This window comes from Heptranchias perlo, chromosome 36 (genome assembly GCF_035084215.1).
Source record: "Heptranchias perlo isolate sHepPer1 chromosome 36, sHepPer1.hap1, whole genome shotgun sequence".
NCBI classification, from domain to species: Eukaryota; Metazoa; Chordata; class Chondrichthyes; order Hexanchiformes; family Hexanchidae; genus Heptranchias; species Heptranchias perlo.
The window spans coordinates 5,329,512-5,351,776 of NC_090360.1; the positions used below are offsets into that span (position 1 = coordinate 5,329,512).

General features: G+C 43.9%; 2 protein-coding genes across 3 annotated transcripts in view; both read left to right on the plus strand.

The window, feature by feature from the left end:
* The first annotated feature begins 139 nt into the window (after positions 1–139).
* LOC137303916 (cadherin-23-like) lies at positions 140–22,121 on the plus strand. Its single transcript, XM_067972328.1, has 7 exons — positions 140–155; positions 1,404–1,520; positions 2,727–2,839; positions 8,903–9,010; positions 15,317–15,506; positions 16,254–16,340; positions 21,892–22,121. The coding sequence occupies exons 1-7, from the start codon at positions 140–142 to the stop codon at positions 22,119–22,121; spliced, it is 861 nt and encodes a 286-aa protein (XP_067828429.1).
* The window catches only part of LOC137304018 (cadherin-23-like), a 223,347-nt gene continuing 223,090 nt past the window's right edge, over positions 22,009–22,265 (plus strand). For both annotated transcript variants that reach the window (XM_067972416.1, XM_067972417.1), the window contains exon 1: positions 22,009–22,037. The gene's annotated coding sequence lies outside the window, so the exon portion shown is untranslated. The remainder of the gene's footprint in view (positions 22,038–22,265) is intronic.

Sequence of the window (22,265 nt, forward strand, 5' to 3'; positions counted from 1 at the left end):
TTGTCTGATTATGCTCATGTGAAGCGCCTTGGGATATTTTTATTACGTTAAAGGCGCTATATAAATGCAAGCTGCTGTTGTAAAAGAAAGGAAGAATTTCCATTTATTCCATGTGGAGTGGTTGAGGTGAATAGCATAGATGCGTCGAGGGGGAGGTTAGATAAGTCCATGAGGGAGAAAGGAATAGATGGAAATGCTGATAGGGTTAGATTTACTTCACATCGGGATATGCCAAAGTGCTTCACAGCTACTGAATTTTTTGAAGCGTAATCATTATTGTTATATGGGCAAATAAGGCAGTTAATTAATGCACAGCATGGTCTCACAAATAGCAAATGAGATGACAGACCAGTTAATCTGTTGTTGAACGATGGCCAAGCTCTCCCCTGCTCTCCGACAAAGTGTCATGGATTTGTTTAATATATCCAGGTGGATTTAGCATCTCGTTTGAAAGATGATACCTCTGATGATGTACCACACCCTCAGTACTGCACCGAAGCATCAGCTTAGATTATACCCTCAACTCTCTGGAGTGGGTCTTGAACCCACAACCTTTCTGACTCAGAGGCAAGAATTCTACCAACTGAGCCATGTCCACAATTGAATCCCACCGGCTCCTTCTCCTTTGGCCCCCACACAAAGGATGCCTACATCATGCAGGTGTACTTCTATCCCAGGGTGATAACCTGGAGGAAGTGAGGTCTGAATTGCTGGTTGCTGAATATCAATCATTTGCAGAGCGATTAATCACCTTACATAAAATGTACAGCACAGAAACAGGCCATTCGGCCCGACTGGTGTATGCTGGTGTTTATGCTGCACATGAGCCTCCTCTTACCCTATTTCATCTCACCATTTCAGCAAATCCTTCTATTCCTCTCTCCTCAAGTACTTAGCTAACCTCCCCTTCAATGCATCAATGCTATTTGCCTCAACCACTCCATGTGGTGGCAAGCTCGGAAAACATTGAAATGGGTGATTTTGTTTAAAAATGTAGAGATCTTTGGCTTCATCGACCCATTCTCTTCTGTACTCTTCCCTGACCCCCCCAATAGAGCAGCAAGATGTCACTTCAAAATTTCTGCCGCCACAGTGGACATTGCCTGGGGAATGCCCATCTCCTTTTTGAACATTCTCCCAGTCCCCATGATTTGGGGCAGGGTCAGGGCTGGGGCAGACAGGTGACTGGAAGTCCTAGCCCACCAGCAGAGGAGCTGAGCCCCAAGAATTTTAGGCCCCTCTCTTTGTGTTAAATGTTACATTTGAGGAGAAAGAAAAGCTACAAGACATTGGAGAATTAAGGTAAAGAAAGGACCACACGCAGTGCAGCTCGAGTTTGGCAGTTTCAGACCAATCTTGCTCACCTTAGTTACCTGATTGTTTTCTGTTTCATTCCATCACAGGAGCCACAGTATTGTTCGTAACTGCAACTGATTTGGACCAATCTCGGGAGTACGGACAGGAGTCGATTATCTACTCCCTGGAGGGGTCGTCACAATTCCGAATCAACACGCGCTCAGGTAGACTGTCACGTTCCTATCTGGAAATGACTAATAAATCACCAAGTGAGCCAATCAGTAAACCAAAGTTTTCATGAACAAGTTTACAATTTGTCAAGAAAACTGAACAGTGGAAACTTTCAATGGGTGGAATCACCAGATGCGGCAAACAGAGACCCTCATTTATCTCATTGTAAACAGCCTCGTTCCTTCTCTCTTGTGCTTGTTCATAGAACCTTTCATTATCCATCTTAAAGCACTCTTGCTTACACTGGTGATAGTCCTGCGATTCCACTGTTAACAAACAACCCATTGAAAATATGCAGTTTCCCTTCCACCCTAAAGAAAGCCTTTCTTTGTTAATTTCGAGTGGACGGGCCATCTTTGTTGCCTGTTCAGAGGCAGCGCTGCAGGTGGACCGAGCAGAGTGAAGCTGCGTCTTCCCACCCGCCTGAAGCCTGGCTTAGTTCCCCAAGGCAGGCTGTGGGACAGCGACAGACTATGGTGGAATAAGCTTGCCACTCCAGCGATCCTAGGGGGAGAGCAGGTTTAGGTGCAGCAAAGCAGTTTTTAAAAAAATAAATAAATCTTAACAGGGATTGAGAATGCAATGTACCTTCAGGAAAAAGTATGGCTCCTTCAATCTATTCCAGGACAATTAATTTTGCCCGATGAAGAGCGATGGGATTTTACTTCCAATCAATCTAAACGTATAAAAGTTTTCCATCCACTATACATCCATCACAATTCAAAATGCCAAAAATATCTTAAAAATATATAGAAAAAGAAAGGCAGTCACATTTATGCTGGTTTCTTGCGATGCGGAACCGAGAATTTACCAGAAGCTGCCAACCTGCAAACTTTGCTCGCCAACAGCAGCATGTCCTTAATTGGCCTCAGGATGTGCCAGTTTACAGCAATTAAACTTTGTGGCCTTAAGGGACAGATTAGGTGACACAAAGCCGTGCGTTAGCAGCAGAATGACGCATGGTGCATTGCATGGTATGATGTTGTTACAAAACATCGGAACAGGAGGAGGCCATTCAGCCCCTCGAGCCTGTTCCGCCATTCAATTAGATCACGGCTGATCTGTCTCTTAACTCCCATCTACCCGCCTTGGTTCCATAACCCCTTTTCCCAAAAACAGTTTTAGTTCCTCTCATAAATTAATGCATTGACTGTTTTACTGTGATGCAAAATTGCAATATTCTGTACTTTTTCTTGTAGGAGAAATAACGACTACTTCACTGCTGGACAGAGAAACTAAATTTGAATATATCCTGATTGTCCGAGCTGTAGATGGAGGAGTATCGAACAACCAGAAAACTGGGATAGCCACCGTGAGTGATACAGGGATATCTACCTGCATTAAAACAAGTCTCATGAAGGGCGTGTTGCCCCAACACACATCTGCTTCTTACTGAGTTAAGGGCCATGGTACAGTGTCGGCTCACATCTCGTGCAGCTGGCAGCAACTTCAAAGTGATTGAAGGCCAGCGGTCGAGCCTTCCCAGCGAGCTGCCTTCGCGAAACTGACAAGTTTCCATTTGGAGACTTGCGCTTTGGGGAGGTGCCAGTACTAACGCAGCAACAGTAAAAAAAACAGTTAACGCGTGCAGGCGGGTCCAAAAGCTGGCTTGATAAGGGCCCGCAGTGTGTTGGAGGGGTTTCTCATTTACTGGCAGCGCTTATCAGGATGTTGGGCACACACTACCCATGGTTTCCAACCATTGCTTTGACTATAAGAATGTAAAGAACTTGCGTTTGAATAAGGACCTCATCACATACACCGCAACCAGTAGATTACTTTTTCCTGAAGTGCAGTCACTGTTGTTATGTAGTCAAATGTGGCACAGCATTTAAAGTAATTAGAATGATTAGAGGGGAGCTGAGGAAATTTTTCTTCACCCAGAGGATGGTGGGGGTCTGGAACTCACTGCCTGAGAGGCAGGAACCCTCATCACATTTTAAAAAGTACTTGGATGAGCACTGGAAGTGCCGTAACCTAAAGGCTTCGGACCAAGTGCTGGGAAGTGGAATTAGGCTGGGTAGCTCTATTTCGACCAGCACAGACATGATGGGCCGAATGGCCTCCTTCTGTGCCGTAAATTTTCTATGAATCTTGCAAAGTCCCACAAACAGCAGACGAATAATCTGTTGATCATGTTGGTTGAGGGCAGAATGCTGGCTAGGACACCAGAAGAATTCTCTACTCTTCTTTGAATAGTCCACTTGAGCAGGTGGACAGGCCCTTGGTTTAATGTCTCGGTGGAAAGTCTGCACCTTTGACAGTGCAGCACTCCCTCAGTACTCCACTGAAGTGCCAGCCTAGACTATGTAATCAAGTCCTGCAGTAGGGCTCAAACTCCCAAACTTCAGAATCAGAGGTACTACCAAGTGAATTTTGTGAGCAATTATCTGGAGTTGACTGTAATGAAATTCTTTGGTCAGTTATATCTTAGGAAAAAGTAGTGTAGTCGGGTTTGTCGCTGAGGAAGGCCCTCTCAGTGTAAAGTAATCAGCTCCTTCGTCCTTTCGTGGTATTTACTGTCTGAAGCTGGGTTGCAGAATGTGTTCCAGTAGGCTGTACCTAGTTTAAAATGCCCAGCTCCAATTCGAGTTCCAAAGACCAGGAGCGACCTCTCTGGGAATAGCTTCACAATAAGAAAGTGGCAGTGTAACGACATCTAAAAGGAAAAACCATGAATTTTGGAAATCTGAAGTAAAAGCAGAAAATGCTAGAAATGCGGTAGCACATTCAGCATCAGGAAAGGAAAGATAGTTTAGCCTTTTAATAGTTTAACATGACTGCCCGTTGTATATTTCAAGCATTTTCTGTTGATAGGTTGCACGTGGAATGTGATTTTCTGTATCTCTGTTGGTGTCCTAGGCCAATATTTATCCCTCCGCCAAGATCACTTAAAAGAAAAGATTATCTGATCATTGTCACATTGCTGTTTGTGGGATCTTGCTGTGCGCAAATTAGCTGCCGCGTTTCCTACATTACAACAGTGACCACACTTCAAAAAAAGCACTTCATTGGCTGTAAAGCACTTTGGGACGTCCTGAAGTCGTGAAAGGTGCTACGTAAATGCAAATCTTTCTTTCTTTCCTTATCTCTACGACCCTCAATCCTCTTCATTACCAGATCTTGATCGCACGTTTTGTTCTAATCGGTGCAGCACTGACTGTTTCACCTGGGAGCCAACACCACACATGCATGATTCTACGGGGAAATTCCTTCTAATCTCACATCTTGCTTGAAGCTTATCCGTTTTATCCTCCTGTCTATCATTCTGTGTTCACGGGGCCAAATTAAGTGATCAGCTTGGAGCCACATTATCCACCCATCTCAGCATTTAAAAAAAAAATGTCACCAAATAATCGTCTCAATCATTTTTATCCTCAAATGAAGCTCAGTGAGAATCTCCCTGCAACTTCACCACACGGACTGCAGCGATTCAAGAAGGCGGCTCACCACCACCTTCTCGAGGGCAATTAGGGATGGGCAATAAATGCCGGCCTCGCCAGCGACGCCCACATCCCATGAACGAATAATTTTAAAAAACTCTTTTTGTTCATTGATGAAGGAATTGTTAGAACTCCAGAGCTGGAGTGTGGAACAAAGACAGGTGAAAATCTTTACACCTTAATTAATATGTGCGCCTTCAGTGTTTTGTCCAACGCTGTAAATAGCTTTCTTTTAACTGTTGTGAGAGATAATTTGCTCTTTCTCACTTGACTGCTGGAGAAAGACCAGGACTGAAATTGACTAAACTTCGTTGTCACAGGAACCATTGTGGTTTGAGGTTGGAGATAAACCACTTGAATCCAATCGGCTGCTGTCATTAAATTGTAGATCCTCTCCTGCAGTTTCTCTCTCCTGTCACGGGTGCCTTCTGCTTGAGAGATTTTCAGGGTTGATATAATCTGTCAGAGCTTGGGCATTATTTTGCCGCAAAGACTACGGAAGACTTTGGCTTTTTGAGAGATAGTAATCACAAGGTCTTTTTGAGGGCATTGTGTCTCTTGGACAGGTATAGACAGATAGGTGAGCATTCCAGGAGAACGCAAGGCTGTGAACAAGGAGTAAACCAGAAACGGCAATCATATCTCTGATGGGTGTTACTATTCTTAACAAGATTTAAGAGAAGAAAGACTTGCATTTTTGTAGCACCTTATCACATCTCTCAGATACATGTCAAAGCACTTCACCTACAATTAATTACTTTGAACTGCAGTGACTATTCCACAACAGAAGGAGCCCAGCTGTGTATATCTGACGATTCCCTATCAGTGGAAAAATAAGGTAGCGAGAGGCTCAAAGAACTGAACTTATGAACTGCAGAAGGATCATTATTTTTTTTAGGTGTCACTCGTGGTTCAGTGGGTTGCACTCTGGCCTTTGAATCACAAGGTCATGGGCTCAAGTCCCATGACAGAGACTTGAGCACAAAAGCTCGGTACTGCACTGTCTGAGGTGCCGTGCTTCTGATGCCCTCTCAAGTGGATGTAAAAGATTCCATGGCATTATTGGAAGAAAAGCAGAAGAGTTGTCCCGGCATCCTGGGCAATATTTATCCCTCAATCAAGATCACTAAAAACAGATTATCTGTTCATTATCTCATCGCTGTTTGTGGGATCTTGCTGTGCATAAATTTGCTGCCACGTTTCCCCTCATTACAACAGTGACTACACTTCAAAAATACTTCATTGGCTGTAAAGCACTTTGGGGCGTCCTGATGTCATGAAAGGCACTATATAAATGTAAGTTCTTTTCTCTTCAACTTAATGTCACCCACAATGTGGGTAGACGCAGTAACCATTTTGCGCAGGATTCTACGAACAGCAGTGAGATTAATAATCACGTAAACTGTTCGTAGTGATGTTGGTTATGGGATGAATGTTGCCCGGGGACACCAAGAATAGTCCTTACTCTTCTTTGAATGGTGTCATGCATGTTTAACATCCACCTGAACCACCAAAACAAGCAGAGAGGATGTTGCTTTAACCCTCGTGTGAGGGACGGCACTTCTGACAATGGAGCGCTACCTCAGTACTGCAGAGGAATGACTAGTTAAACTTGGTGCTAAAGTCTTGGAATGGGGCTTGAACCCACAATCTTCTAATGCCTGAATATGATGTATTAGACTGTCCTTTTAATGTACCTAAAGGTAAAAGGGATCTCACAGAGCTACTGAGTCACAATGTGAATTTATTTTCTTAAACCTACACAATTGGAATATATTTGTTGAGAAATAAATACGAGTGCTGTTTTGTGACCAATTTTGGACCTTTGGCATTGTAGTTTCTTGTAGTTAGCAAGACATAATCCACTTGAACATAAAGGAGTCTGGAGCAAGACTGAAATTAGCACCAGGTCTTGACTGATTCCGTGCAAGTTAATCAGTCGAGTCTTGATGCAACCAAAGTTCGGCAACCCAAGGCTACAGAGCATTAGTGCATTGATGTGCAGCACTGTAGAGAGACAGGACATGAGTTCTGTCTCATAGACTTCACCTGGGGGTGGGGGGGAGGGGTAATTCTCAACTTAGCCACCTGGGTGGTAACCTGGCGGCGCAGATTGTCCCCACTATGGTAGAACCCCCCCCGGCATTCATTCCATCGAAATCAACGGAACACAGATGGAGCGTGTTCTATAACGGTTGGGTGATCCACTCTGCCAGCTTACCATACAGGTGGTGACGTTGAAAGTTACCCCCCATGGTGAATTCCTGGTCTGAGCTCTGATGAGGTACCAAGTTGAGGTAGGTGGTCACCAGAGGCCAAGTTGACCAGTGTTGCTCTCTCAAGACTTCCTTCGTGGCTGGGTTTGAAGGGTAATATTGCCAGAGGCCTGGGAACAGGGCTCTTGTTCGTCCCCACAGTTCAACACAAGCGTACTAGGTAAGGGAGCCTGAGTCGACGATGCACGGAATTGGGAGGAGGCAAACATTCTTTGAAGAATTGGTATCAAACAAGTGGGTAATGGTGCTTTTTTTGGAGTGCGGTCACTGTTGAAATGGTGTAACAAGGGGCTGCCTGAGATCCAACTTTTAAAGTAAGAGATCGCAGGCCTCTGTTGAGCCCTTTGCACTTATTGGGCTACTCCTCCCAACTTTCATTGCCTGAAGTCTCAACAGAAATATATCTAATGCCAAAATATCAGTAAGTGTGGGACTTAGGACAGCCCCTGATTAAATGTCATTTTGTGACTGCGCTGCGCTGCGGCAATTTTGGTGAGCAAGAGGCTATTACAAAAAATAAATGTGGCAGAGTATTTGAGATCTCAATCCAGCGACAGTAAAATGAAATCCTGCTTAAATCAAATTTGTGCTTTGGCTCTGCCTCGCCTCACAGTAAACCTCGAACATGTGGAGTGTATATACTTGCAACAACTTTTGTTCATAAAAATAAAAATAATTCATGCACAATGGTATTAGCAATAGTTCCCAGTTGGTAGCACTCTCACCTCTGAGTCAGAAGTTTGTGGATTCGAATCCCACACTAGGACCAGGATTTAAGCTCACCATATAGCTGACATTTCAGTGCTGGTATGTCAAAGTGACATCCTTTGGACTGAGGCCCCCTCTCCCTGTATCAGATTCGGGTGGACACTGAAGATCTCATTGTGCTACTCAGAGAAAATCGGGAAATTTTCCTGGTGCCCTGGCTAACATTCCTGCCTCAACCAAAAAGAAATATCAGACTAACTGGTTATTTATTGTGGGATTTTGCTGGTGCAGAATGGCTGACATTGCCTACATAACAACGGTCACTGCACTCCCAACAGTCGTGCATTGTTTGAAGCACTTTGAGATGTCTCAATGATCTGAGAAGGCACTGTAAGTTGCAAGTATTTTGTTCTTGGACACGCTTCAGTGCAATGTGCCACAGCGTGGCAAGATGCAATTGACAAGCAGACTCCAGGACTTCTACAGAGTTGAGGAGAAAGAGAAGGTTGGAGAATGAATGTTCACCGACTGACTGTGATTCAGCAGCAACATTGATGGAAGCCTGGGAATAGGTTGACCAGGTTGCCTGTCAGTCAGGTAATTATGCGAAAATTGGTAAAATATAAAAGAAGGGCTTAAAATAAAACGAGTTCTTAAAAAATAAAGCTTCTTTTCCCTGGCATGCCACAAAACCAAGATTGTTCCCTTTTTCCCACTCCCACTTTGACAATCCACCATTATTATTTTCCCTGCTTCATTTTATTACAGTTGAGGCCACTTAAATCAAGAGTAAATTATAAAGTTTGAATGATCAAAAACCTGCCCCAGGATGAGTTCGGGAGAGAATAATATAGATTGAACTTGCAGAAGGGGTTGAATAACTGAGGGATTGTCTCTTTCTAATAGCTAATATTTTGATGATTGAAAATATTTTGTGAACTGTTTCAGGTGAATATAACTCTACTCGACATAAATGATAATCGCCCAGTCTGGAAGGATGAGCCTTACTTAGTTAATGTGGTTGAAATGTCGCCAATTGACACAGATGTCATCACTGTAAGTATTTTATTACCACAGTGAGTATACGAGTGCCTAAATCTGCTTTTGAAAGCACTTCAGTGGGGTCACAGATACGTTTCAGCTTTGATGCACATGTGCCCCCAAAACACCAACACAGCTGTGCAGCTAAAGGCAGCATTTGGTTCGGTGAATGCTTGTCTAAGTGCAGCGCTTCAGTGGGTGGGCTGGCTGGCTGAAGTGACCTAGAAAATATAATTCAGTAGAAAAATGGCTAATCCTGACAGGGTCAGACTTGTAGCATGTTCCGATGCACAGGGATGTAGTATTACCCACCTTTGCGAATCTTTCATTGCCCATGGCCTTGCAATCTAAGGAACATGCAATGACAGAACATCTGGGGTGAACATTTCCTCTCATTGCTATGCGTAAGCATCCTCATAAATGGGTCCTTTTAAACACTTTCAGAATCTTGCTGGAGGTTTAAATCCAGGAAGTCCCCCCCCCGTTCTGTTTACAATGCGGACTAACACACATCGACCAAGGGAAACTTGAGCATTGACCCAAGCACTGCAGAGTGTCTGAAGGGGATTGAATTCAATACGCTCCTGGGTTATGGTACGTTCCAGGTTACGCTGTGCATTATTTGCAGATTGAGACACCGTGGCTGGGCTTTTCTGCCCATTAAAGTGAACGGCAGAAAATCTCCTCAGACGTAACCCGCTGGCTGTTTTTGTCTTGTTTTCAAAAGCCTGAATGCTTGCCCAGCCCTTGCTGCTTGCAACGAGAATGTGCAACCCCCACATTGTACCACTCTTATCCTCCAGGGCATATCCGCTGCATGTCTGCCATTACATCTGCTGATAAAACAGGCGTACTTGTACCAACTCTTGCCTGTCAGGGACGAGGAACTGCTGTGTGAAATCTATATTTCTCAAGGCTGTATTGTTGAGTGCAACTAAGCAGCGGAACCTTTCTCGTTAGTAATCTGATAATTATTCCAGATATCCCAAATTGTCCTCTGGGCCTGCTGAAATCATGGCCACTCACCTGCCAACTAACGTTGCTCAACTTTCTTTACTTGCAATAGAGTTGCTTCCATGCAGCCATCATATTACTGAATGTAATTGTAGGGGGTTGAAATGGCATCTTAAATAACTTTCATCCGAAACCCAGGATCACATTACAATCTAGGCAGGCGCTCATCTTGAGTCAGAAGGTCGTGTGTTCATGCCCCATCCCCAGGACTTCAGCACTTAATCTAAGCTAGCACTCCAGTGAAAAACTGAGTTTACTACTGCATTATCTCAGGTGCCATCCTTTTGGGTTAAATCTATGCCCTTTCTGCTTGTTCAGTTGGATATTAAAGATCCCGTAGCACTATTGGAAGGGGAGCAGAGAGGGCTCCCAGTATCCTGGCCATCATTTGTCCCTCAGTCAAAACCATCTAAGACAGATTAACTGGTCGCTCATCTTAACTGCTGCTGATGAGGCCTTGCTGTGTGTTTAATGGCTGCTCCATTTCTCTACAGAACAGTAGTCACCGCACTTCAAAGTAATTAATTGTTTATGAAGCAGAATGAAGACTCTCTGAGAGCTGTGACAAGATGCTTTATTAATGGAAGTATTATAATTCATGTGTGTAAACATACTTCCATTGTTAATTCGCCCCTTTTCCTTGTGAAAAAGCATTGACAAGATTTATTGTATAGTGGTTTATCAGGATTCAATATACCCAGTGCATGTTACAAGATGAGTGCTTTGTAAATGCCTTGAGTGTATTCATGTGACTGTTGGGTAGGTTTGATTTAAATACTCTGCTTGGCTTGCAGTGTGAAATCCCAACATCTTAATTATTGATTGCGTGTCGCTGTTGTGTGGTGATATACGCACGGCCAAGATGTCTGCACAATGTGATGGCTAGACAAAAAATAATGGAACAATTAAATATCATAACATATCTATGATTATACTCCTATCAATGTTAGAGCAAGCTGGTCTATAAATCTCCACATTCTCACAGCAGAACAATTAAATAGAAGGTTAGAGTTGTCTCGTGCAACAAAGTGAGTTGATGATTAGGGCAGAGTGAGAATTAGTAATGACAGCTAATTTCCTTGATGATGCTTCTGTTGAAGTAGAACCTCACAGCTACTGAATTTGACAGGTCTGAGAGTCAGGGAAGACAAATTTTGTGTTACCCCATCATTTCTTATTGAGTGCTTGCATTATTCATGGTGTTTATAAACAGTTGTTAGGTGGTGAAGATATCAGTGTCAAAGTGAGTTACGTTGACTGAAAGAGAGACTTGTATTTATATAGTTCCTTATCATGTCTCTCGTAAACTCTTCAATGAATTACTTTGAAGTGCAGTCGTTGTTCTGTGGACAAATGAAGCAACCATTTTTCACACAGCAAGATCCCACGAACACCAAGTTGAATGGTCAGTTCATCCATTTTTTGGTGGTGTTAGCTGAGGGAGGTGTATTGGTTACGATGGTAAGAGTACTCCCTGTGAACATCCAACAAAACCAGCCGACAAGGCCTGAGCTTAAGGCCATCTGAAGGACAGCACCTGACAATCCAGAGCGCACTCAGCACTGCACTGCAGTATCAACCTAGATTATGTGCTCATGTCCGAGAGTGGGACTTGAATCTGGAACCTTCTGACTCAAGGTGAGGATCCCAACAACTAAATCCAAGCTGACTGGAGAATGTGTATTGTCACCACTGGCACGTCTCACTGATGTGAAATAAAAGGGCCTTCCTGGAAATGAAGATTGTATGATATTATTCTTACCAGACTGAGACTCAGGTAGAATTGAAGAGATGGTTTCTGTTATTTTCTATATCTGGGATGGTATGCCAAAGGACAGGAGTCAGGAATGTAGGTTCCATTCCCTAATGCCACTTAGTTCCCTCATGCCACTTATGAAAACTCTGAGGGAGAGTCGTCCCTGAGCTACTGTTGCATCTCTCTAAGTGATCAACTTAAGAGAGATGTTGGTGGGAGGCCGGAAGAAGTTGAGCCACTTGATGATTGAGCTGCGGGTACTGTGTGGTTCGAGGAGATAGGAGGTGACAGAGTGACTTTTAACCTCACGCAAATCAAAGTAACATTGGGTTAACGTGCAATACAACAGAGGATCCTATAGTAGCTATTTTGAAAACCAGCCACAATTTATTGTGCACTGCAAAATGTATCAATTTACAGTTCACAAATTAAACAAACATGTAATTTTACAGAAGTATTTTATGATCCAACTGACAGTGGCTATCTCATTCCTGCAGTTAATTTTGTGAAAACATCCCATCAGTTAAATATATCTGAGAACTATTAGAACAGTCTGCTTAATAAACTAGTCAAGAAAGATAAATTGGGTTGAAAGTAAAGCCTTGCTAGCTTTGTGCTAACCTGCTTCCAGATCTCACTGTTGTCAAACTGGGATCCTCTGACACTGCTCCAGCACAATACCCCCAACCCTTCAGAAGAACGGTTCCAGTGAACTGGAGTGCTATTTCAAATCTGAGGCTTATAAAGTGTGTAGCAAATAAAAAGTCGTGTGTTTCTGAAGGGGGACTGAGGCTTGTAAAGATATTAATAATGATCTGTTTGGAATATTGGGGAAGAAACTTTGCATTTCTTAAAGTAGGCGATCAACAGGAGGGGAAACGCATGAGAAAATAATCATACAGGGAATCTGATGGGACAAGTGACCTCTTCTCACGGTTCCTGAAAAACCATTGGGAGCTTGAGTGACATCATTCCAATTATCAACAGCAAGAAGTTGCATTTGTTTGCCATGCCTTTAAAGTAGTGAACATCCCAAAGTGCTTCACAGAGAATAAACATATGCCAAGCAGTAGGAAGAGTTTGGGGAAATGACCATAGATATGTTTGAAAAGATAGATTTTGAGGAGGCTGTTGTAGGTGGGAGATCCTTTAATTGTAATTCATTCTCGGGATGTGGGCGTCGCTGGCGAGGCCGGCATTTATTGCCCATCCCTAGTTGCCCTGAAGGTGGTGGTGGGCCTTCTTCCTGAACCGCTGGTCGCAGTTTTATACAATTGAGCGGCTTGTTTTGAAGGGTGCTAAGAGTCAACCACGTTGGTGTGGGACTGGAGTCACATATAGGCCAGACCGGGTAAGGACAGCAGCTTTCCTTCCCTAAAGGATATTAGTGAACCAGTTGGGTTTTTACATCAATCTGACAGCTCCGTGGTCACTTTTACTGAAACCAGCTTTTTATTTCCATTTTTTAAAAACTGAATTCAAATTCTCAAACTGCCATGGCGGGATTTCAACTCATGTTCTCTGGATTATTAGTCCTGGGCTCTGGATTACTAGACCAGTAACATAACCACTACACTAGACTATTGAAGGTTGGGAGATAGAGGTAGAGATAGAGGTAGAGGGGTTTAGGGAGAGAGTTCCAGAGAGTAGAGCCAACATAGTTGCCACCAATTTGAAAATTGAAAATTTTCTAAATTGATATTGATAGATTTTTGTTGGGTAATGGTATTAAGGGTTATGGAACCAAGGCGAGTAGATGGAGTTAAGATACAGATCAGCCATGATCTAATTGAATGGCAGAACAGGCTCAAGGGACTAATGGCCTACTCCTTTTCCTGTTGCATCACCATAAATATCCATCAGATGGAGAAGATTCACGGGAATTTAATGCAGTTGGCAAGGCTGGTACTTTCAAAAAAAACATAAAGGGGATCTCACCATCGGTGCCCTGAATGACAAGTCAAACACCTATCATTAGCTTTAAGAGCTAAATTTCATTGTTGATTTTATACTTGTTTAAAAAAAACTGAGTGGCAATGAATCTCATTAGAGATGAACTAGCTTGAATGAATTACTGGGACTGACACTATCTGAGTGGTAGGAATGATCACTGAAGCAGGCTGGTTTAATGACTGCCTCTACTCGTGTTAATTTAGCTCCCTCACATTGACTCTGTAAACTCCTCCATCCCATTTAGCCAAATGAAACCATCTGCACTAACTGTTGAAAGGAAATGTATTTTAGACAGCAAAAACCGGATATTTTCCTGGGTTGGGCCAAATTAAAGATGCCGGGTGGACTCTCGGCAGGATCTCCGCCACCAACAGGAGCCAGTTGTTGCCGGGCGGCATTGCGGTGGGACATCCACTACAGCACCATTAAAGGGGACAGAATCACCTAAAAGGCTCTGAATGAGCCTCACGTCACCTTTGGAACAGGTATGGTGGCAGAAGAGAGGACGAGGTGCCCACTTCCAGGACCCCTCCTTCTATCAAGGCAATCCATGCTTTTTTTGCCACTTGCCCCAGTGTGTACCGCCAGTCTCCCCTGGCATTATCCAAGATCAGTGATACTTCAGCGGGGAAATCAGCTGGATTCCTTGACCCCACCTCTGGAATTATTTAAGATGTGGGATAGTTGAGAGTTCCTTGCCGAGGGAGGGGAATATTTGTGCCAGTTTCAGGAGTGGAGATCCGGTGGCAGACCTCCCTGACCCATTTTCCCTTCTCCTCCTCCTCCTCTTCATTATTCAGCCTGATTCCGGGCAGTATGGGTGAGGAATATCCTGTCCTTTCACTCTGTCCTGTCCTTGCTCTGACTCCAGCAGGGAGCATTGTGACTCCCATTCAGGGAGTGCTTGGGTTTGTATGGAATATAACTTCAGTGAAATTAACCTGGTTTAAAAGTATTTTAGTGGGTGGGGGGGTCCCTCGTTTAGGGTCTATTTCCTTTCACTGTTCTTTTTCCCAAAATGTGTTCTCATCTCCTCCGCAACCTCCCTTGGTGTTCTGGGATAAGTACCATCTGGACTAGTGACTTTTCCACGTTCAGTCTCATTAGCATTTTGTTTAATACACTTACTCTTTCAATATTTATCTTCTGTAATAGCTCTTCCACATCTCTGTAAAAACTTGGCAAAATACCCATTTAGTATCTCTCGTTCCTTGGTTATCAAGTACTTTGCCTTTAAGTGGTCCCACCCCTTATTTCATTCCTTATGTGCACCAGTAAAAGCCTTTCTGTATGTTGACTGCCAATCGTTTTTCATGCCACTTAGCCTTCCTAATTTCCCTTTTTGCTTCCCTTGCTGTACTTTGTATATTTCTCATTTTTCTTGTATATAACGCTCTCTATATTTATCATATGCCTTTTTATTAAACCTCATTTTCGCACTCATTTCTCTCTCTCTCCCCATGGACCCCCATGTCATTGATGCAGCCCTTCGCTCCTAGTGGGAATATATTTAACCTTTACTTATCTATCTCATTAAAATATTTTTCCACTGTTGAGTAAGAGACTCGGTAACGGGATCAATTGTCTGCCTTTCATAGGTGTCAGCCTTTGACCCAGACCTGGCTGAGAATGGCTCTGTGGTTTACAACATCAACCCTCCCAACCCCTTCTATCAAATTAATCGCACCACTGGGAAGATCCGCACGTCTGGGGCAGTGTTGGACCGAGAGAATACGAATGCCAGGGATGCAGAAATGATGAGGAAAATCATTGTATCAGTGACTGACCGTGAGTAATTGGTGATCTCATTAAGCAATTTAGACATAATACCATGCTTTCCTCTTTTCTGCCTTCCAATATTCACTCAAAAAAACATCAAGCCCTTTTTGCTAATTGATACAAAGAGAGTGCGTAAACCAGGAGTGAGTGCAAGGCAATAATCTTACTGAAGGGTTTACATGACGTTGTAAACTGAGCGTGAAGCTCAGGAGATTTGTAGTGCTTGATGAACCCTCAGATAAGAATACAGGCTTCAATCAGCAATGACTTATATATTGACAAAGTGCTTTTCACAAAACAGAACACTCCAAGGTACTTCATAGGAGGGGCAGGAAGTAGGAAAGATGGCGGGGCAGGAGACAAAGAGCAGATGACCATAGGAGGTAAGTTTTCAAAGTGGGAAGAGACTTGTCAAGGTGACGAGAAAGAGAATCCGAAAGAACAGGGATATTGGAAGCTGATGGTCATGCACAGAAAGGATTTCAGAACACTGCCCCAAAAAACCACAGATGTGGAATCAACTGTGGCATTTAAAAAGGTGATAGATACTTATTTGGGAAGTATTAAGGGTTATAGAGGATAAGGCAGGGAATTGGAAATATCAAGGTACAGCTGTCAGGGCAAGCCAGATTAGGCTTGATGGATGAACAGCCTCTGCCTGTTCCTGTGTTCAACTGATGGTGGTATTTATTTCCAGGATGAGACTTTTTTTTTAATACTTTTTACTTTTTAAATTTTATTCCTCTTTTCCTGAAGTCGAGACTCGTGCTTGGGTACAGTTCTACAGGAACTGGCATGACCGTGGAGATCATTACAGCCATCCTAATCTGCACATGCATTCCAGTACGGTTCACTGGGTGATGATCATGAGTGACAAGCCTGATTATTTTTTTTACCCCCCTCACTGGCTAAGTGGGCACAAACCAAGGGGCCATTCACCCACTGCACACCGGTGGCAATCGATGTCCTGTGACAAACACAATGGATAGTTACAGTCGAACTTCTTTCAGTGCAGCACCTATTTCACAGTGTGGGACCAGGAGATTAATTTTTGTAAAAGTCTCACTGACCAGAGTAACTTGTCCTGGTACCTAGAGGGCAGGGCAAGTGATTTGACTCAGTGTCATCGCACAAGTGCCTACACTTCACTGCATGCACGTGATTTGCTGTCTGAAGATTGAAATTTTGCATAAATCCCCCAGGGCTGGTGAAAATGTCAGTTTTGGGAAGGTAACAATTGTACAAATTGAACTGAATGTTTCACATTCCTGGTCTCTGCTACTTATGCATCCAAAAGAACTACAATATTTCTAACCCCTAGACCCTTTTCCTAAATATTATCCATGTTTCACTTCACAGCCCCATTGCAGACTTGATTTTTTTTCTGCTTATTGTTCATTTGTTTTAGAATAACTTACCAAACGATTTCTATTTAAAGAGATAGTCACTGGTGTCCGCAGCCTTGGCTCAGTGGGTAGCACTCTCGCCTCTGAGTCAGAGGATCCTGGATTCCAGCCCCACTCCAGGACTTGAGCGCATAATCTAAGCTGATACTTCTGTACAGTACTGAGGGAGTGCTGCATTGTCAGAGGTGCCATCCTTCAGGTGAGATTTAAACCAAGGTCCCATATGCCTTGTCACGTGGATGTAAGAGCAGAGGAGTTCCCCTGGAGTCCTGGTCAACATTTATCCCTCAATCAGATTAACTGGTCATCATCTCATTGCTGTTTGTGGGACCTTGCTGTGTGTAAATTGGCTGCCGCGTTTGCTTACATAACAGTGATTATACTTCAAATTTAATTAAATGGCCGTAAAGCCCTTTCGACATGAAAACATTAATATAATTTCATTCCATCATTATTTATTGTTTTTTTTATTCGTTCACGGGATGTGGGCGTCGCTGGTGAGGCCAGCATTTTTGCCCATCCCTAATTGCTCTTGAGAAGGTGGTGGTGAGCCGCTGCCTTGAACTGCTGCAGTCCTTGTGGTGAAGGTTCTCCCACAGTGCTGTTAGGAAGGGAGTTCCAGGATTTTGACCCAACGAAGATGAAGGAACGGCCGATATATTTCCAAGTTGGGATGGTGTGTGACTTGGAGGGGAACGTGCAGGTGGTGTTGTTCCCATGTGCATGTTGCTCTTGTCCTTCTAGGTGGTAGAGGTCGCGAGTTTGGGAGGTGCTGTCGAAGAAGCCTTGGCGAGTTGCTGCAGTGCATCCTGTGGATGGTACACACTGCAGCCACTGTGCGCCAATGGTGAAGGGAGTGAGTGTTTAGGGTGATGGATGGGGTGCCAATCAAGCGGGCTGCTTTGTCCTGGATGGTGTCGAGCTTCTTGAGTGTTGTTGGAGCTGCACTCATCCAGGCAAGTGGAGAGTATTCCATCACACTCCTGACTTGTGCCTTGTAGATGGTGGAAAGGCTTTGGGGAGTCAGGAGGTGAGTCACTCGCCACAGAATACCCAGCCTCTGACCTGCTCTTGTAGCCACAGTATTTATATGGCTGATGCAGTTAAGTTTCTGGTCAATGGTGACCCCCAGGATGTTGATGGTGGGGGATTCGGCGATGGTAATTCAGTTGAATGTCAAGGGGAGGTGGTTAGATTCTCTCTTGTTGGAGATGGTCATTGCCTGGCACGAATGTTACTTGCCACATACCAGCCCGTTTGATGACGGTAATCAATTCATCTACTTTTAATTATTAGCAATGTCTCCAACCCATGTATTCTTCCTGACGGGAAGGGCAAGAGTTACTCTGGTCACTGTGGGTAGTGACATTGTCCATGTGTTCAAAAAGAACATGTTTGCAGTGTCGCTACACTTCACTTGAGTATAGAAGATTAAGGGGTGATCTAATTGAGGTGATTAAAGGAGTTGATGAGGTAGATAGAGAGAAACTATTTCCTCTGGTGGGGGGAGTCCAGGACAAGAGAGCATAACCTTAAAATTAGAGTTAGGCCATTCAGGGGTGATGTCAGGAAGCACTTCGTCACACAAAGGTTAGTGGAAATCTGGAACTCTCTCCCCAAAAAGCTGTTGAGGCTGGGGGTCAGTTGAAAATTTCAAAACCGAGATTGAAAGATTTTTGTTCACCAAGGGTATTTAGGGTTACAGAACCAAGGCGGGTAGATGGAGTTGAGATACAGATCAGCCATGATCTAATTGAATGGCAGAACAGGCTCGAGGGGCTGAATGGCCTACTGCTGTTCCTATGTACTCATGCTGATTAAAGTCTTTTTGCCTCCCCTTCCCTCCCGTCCCCTCCCCGTACTAAAGCTGGGGTTGCCAGAATTTGAGTGCCAGAATTGTGCTAACAATGCTTTTTAAAAGAAGCCTCTTTGCTGCATCAAGGAAACGATGTTCCTTTTTTCTTTTCACACTGGGCTCTTTGTTTGTCGATCATTCTGTTGGCACTACTTCCAAGCTTTTCAGTTGAAAACACTGTGTGATTGACACCGCTTTAATGGGCCAGCTTCTTATCTAGCTAACTTGATGTGCTGTAATTTGGATCTCTCTCCTTCCTTAGTGTAAGTCTGCACTGCAGTTGGATAAGTAGTTGGGAAAATACACTACGTGGGTCTTAAACTTGCAATGCAAAACACATCGTGTGGTTAAAATTCTCCAGAGAATTTCTAAAGATCCAGGAAACAATGCTAGCGCAATCCCTAACAAACTTAATGCAGCAGCACCTGAAGTTTTATAGAACTAGGGGACATAGTCTAAGGATAAGGGGTCGGCCATTTAGGACTGAGATGAGGAGGAGTTTCTTCACTCAGAGGGTTGCGAATCTTTGGAATTCTCTACCCCACAGGGCTGTGGATGCTCAGTCGTTAAATATGATCAAGACTGAGATCGATAGATTTTTGGACTCTAGGGGAATCCAGGGATATGGGGATCAGGTGGGAAAGTGGAGTTGAGGTCGAAGATCAGCCCAGATCTTATTGAATGGCGGAGCAGGCTCGAGGGGCCGTACGGCCAACTCCTGCTCCTATTTCTTATGTTCGTGTGAGACCTACTGAAAATGACTTGGTGCGATTGTGTGCCCATATATTCTCGTTAACCGCGTACATACGCGCACTACCGAGACTTGATCAGTGGAATTTATTTTTAATGTCAGGAGACTTGCATTTATATAATGGCTTATCATGTCTCAGAAACGGCTGAAAGTGCTTTGCAAACTTTGAAGTGCAGTGACTCTTGTTATGTAGGCACCGTCACATAATATAACATGAGTTCCTGTCTTTAGTGCAGCGCAGAAACTCTCTCCGAATGTTTCGATTCACTGCCCCTAGTCTTCTGCTTTCTGCTGGATTTTAATTTTCTCACCGCTCTGAAAATGAAAGCCATCGTCAGTGCAGCGTGATCATAACAGCCAGATGTGGTTTACACACTCCTTCGATGTGTACACCACGAGCAAGCTCTTTACGGACTGAATATGCTCCATGACATCAGCGTGCTTTCTGCCTTCAGTGTGGCGGAGCTGATCCCATCAGCGTCTTTTTGGTCACTGTCACTGCCTCCGTTTGTAACAGTGCTGAATAATGGCACAATTACAGCTGCCGATGAGTTCACAGTAGATTAAGGACGCATTTATCCTGTCGTCCCCAGTCAGCTCCAGTACGGATTCCAGCCAGGCAGTCTCTTGTTTATACTGCCTGGCCCGGATTCAAATTCTCCGGGTCAGGAGAGAACTTGTGGGGAGCTCTGCTCCTCGCTGTTATATTTTAAATATTTTGACACATCTGCACACTCAAGACATTCATATTAATTACGGGTAAGCTTAAATTATGTAAAAGTTGCCAGGAGGCTCATGTGACTCGTAAGGCCTTTATTTAACCCAGTTTGAATTTACACTGAGTTATGCTCCTTGTGCTGTCAAACCTAAGCAGTGTGAGACTGCTTCCCAGTCCTACACCACTCCCTTTCAACATGAGAGCAAAACCCAACTCTGCACTTAGTTTCCCAGCGACTGTAAAGAACATAAGAAATAGGAGCAGGAGTAGGCCATACGGCCCCTCGAGCCTGCCCCGCCATTCAATCAGATTATGGCTGATCTTCGACCTCAACTCCACTTTCCTGCCCGATCCCCATATCCCTTGATTCCCCTCGAGTCCAAAAAATCTCTCTATCTCAGCCTTGAATATACTCAACGATGGATTGTAAAGTTGCAGTGTAAACTGTGACTCAGTGTGTAGCACTCTTGCCTCTGAGTCAGAAGGTCATGGGTTCAAGTCCCATTCCAGAAACTTGAACATATAATCCAGGCTGACACTCCCAGTGCAGTAATGACAGAGTACTGCACTATTGGAGGTGCTGTCTTTCAAATGAGACGTTAAACCGAGGCCTCTCAGGTGGATGTAAAAGGCTACATGGCACTATTCGAAGAAGAGCAGAGGAGCTCTCCTCGGTGCCTGGCCAATATTTATCCCTGTACCAATGTCAAAAAAGTCATTATCTCGTTGCTGTTTGTGGGACCTTGCTGTGCACAAATTAGCTGCCGCGTTTCCTACATTACAACAGCGACTGCACCTCAAAAGTACTTCATTGGCTGCAAAGCACTTTGGGACGTCCTGAGATTGTTAAAAGCACGATATAAATGCACCCTAAAGTATCGGAAAGAAATCACCAGCAATTCGCAACAGTGAAGTTTAAAGTCATTCTGAAATTATTTGTTTAATCTACATGTGATCAGCCACGGGAACTCCCTTTCAGGAGAAATGATACAGATTCTACTAGATTTGTTATGCCCGGTTTCTGATTACCAAAGCAATCAAAAAGGGTCCAGCATCAACTTTGCAATTTTGTTTGAGTCAGGGGGTTGTGGGTTCATGTTCCCCTCTGGGATTTGAGCACATAATCTATTTTACGTTTCAATGCGATATCGAGGGAGTGCTGCGTTGTCGGAGATGGCTTCCTTCAGATGAAATTTTAAACCAGGGGTTCCATCTGCCTGTTCTGATAGTTTGGGTGGACATCGAAGGGCCCATGGTGCTCTGTGAAGAAGAACAGTGAGTTCTTCTGGATTTCTGGTTAACATTCCTCCCTCAACCAACACTACCAAAAATACATTAACTGGTCATTCACCTCATTCCTGTTTGTGGGATCTCTCTGTGCACAAAATGGCTGCCGCATCAGCAGCCGGTGGCTGTACAACAGCAGTCGGTGGACTTCAAAATAATTTTATTATTGGCGAAGTGCATCGTGATGATTCTGAGAGATACGCTATTCAGATACGAGTATTTCTTTCTTTGGATTGTTTCCAATCAAAGTAACGTTGCAAAGCAAGACAGAACCAAGCTGTACCTTCCCCCTCGCACCCCTTTAATTACATAAAACTGCTTTTAGTGCAACTGCTACACTTTATTCCCTTTATTCCTTTTACCCTGTTGCAATGCAGTGGGAAGACCGCCTCTACGAGCCAGCAGCAGCACCATCGTAGCTGTCAACTTACTGGATCTAAATGACAATGACCCAGTTTTCCAAAACCTGCCATTCACTGCTGAAGTGCCGGAGGGTCTGCCTGTCGCCTCGTCCGTTTTCCAGGTAACTGCATTAGATGTTGAGTTTAAAATAAGGGATTTGTATTGCTGCCCAGCTTCCGTAGGACAAACGGTCCCTGCATGGTGAGCAAGGGTGCTGTTCATTGAGTGAAGAGGATTGGACTGGGTCCGGAAGGGACTAGTAAATGTTGGAGTGAATCCTCGCTTGCTCTGCCTTCAGTTATGCCACAGGCGCAAATACACTTAACCTAGATCTAAATATGTGGAAAAG

Bases quoted from the DNA above. Each gene is read 5' to 3' on its own strand.
- LOC137303916 (XM_067972328.1), top strand. The intron at 15,507-16,253 runs GTGAGTAATTGG...CTTTTCCTGAAG, and splicing joins CATTGTATCAGTGACTGACC to TCGAGACTCGTGCTTGGGTA. The intron at 16,341-21,891 runs GTACGGTTCACT...GTTGCAATGCAG, and splicing joins TAATCTGCACATGCATTCCA to TGGGAAGACCGCCTCTACGA.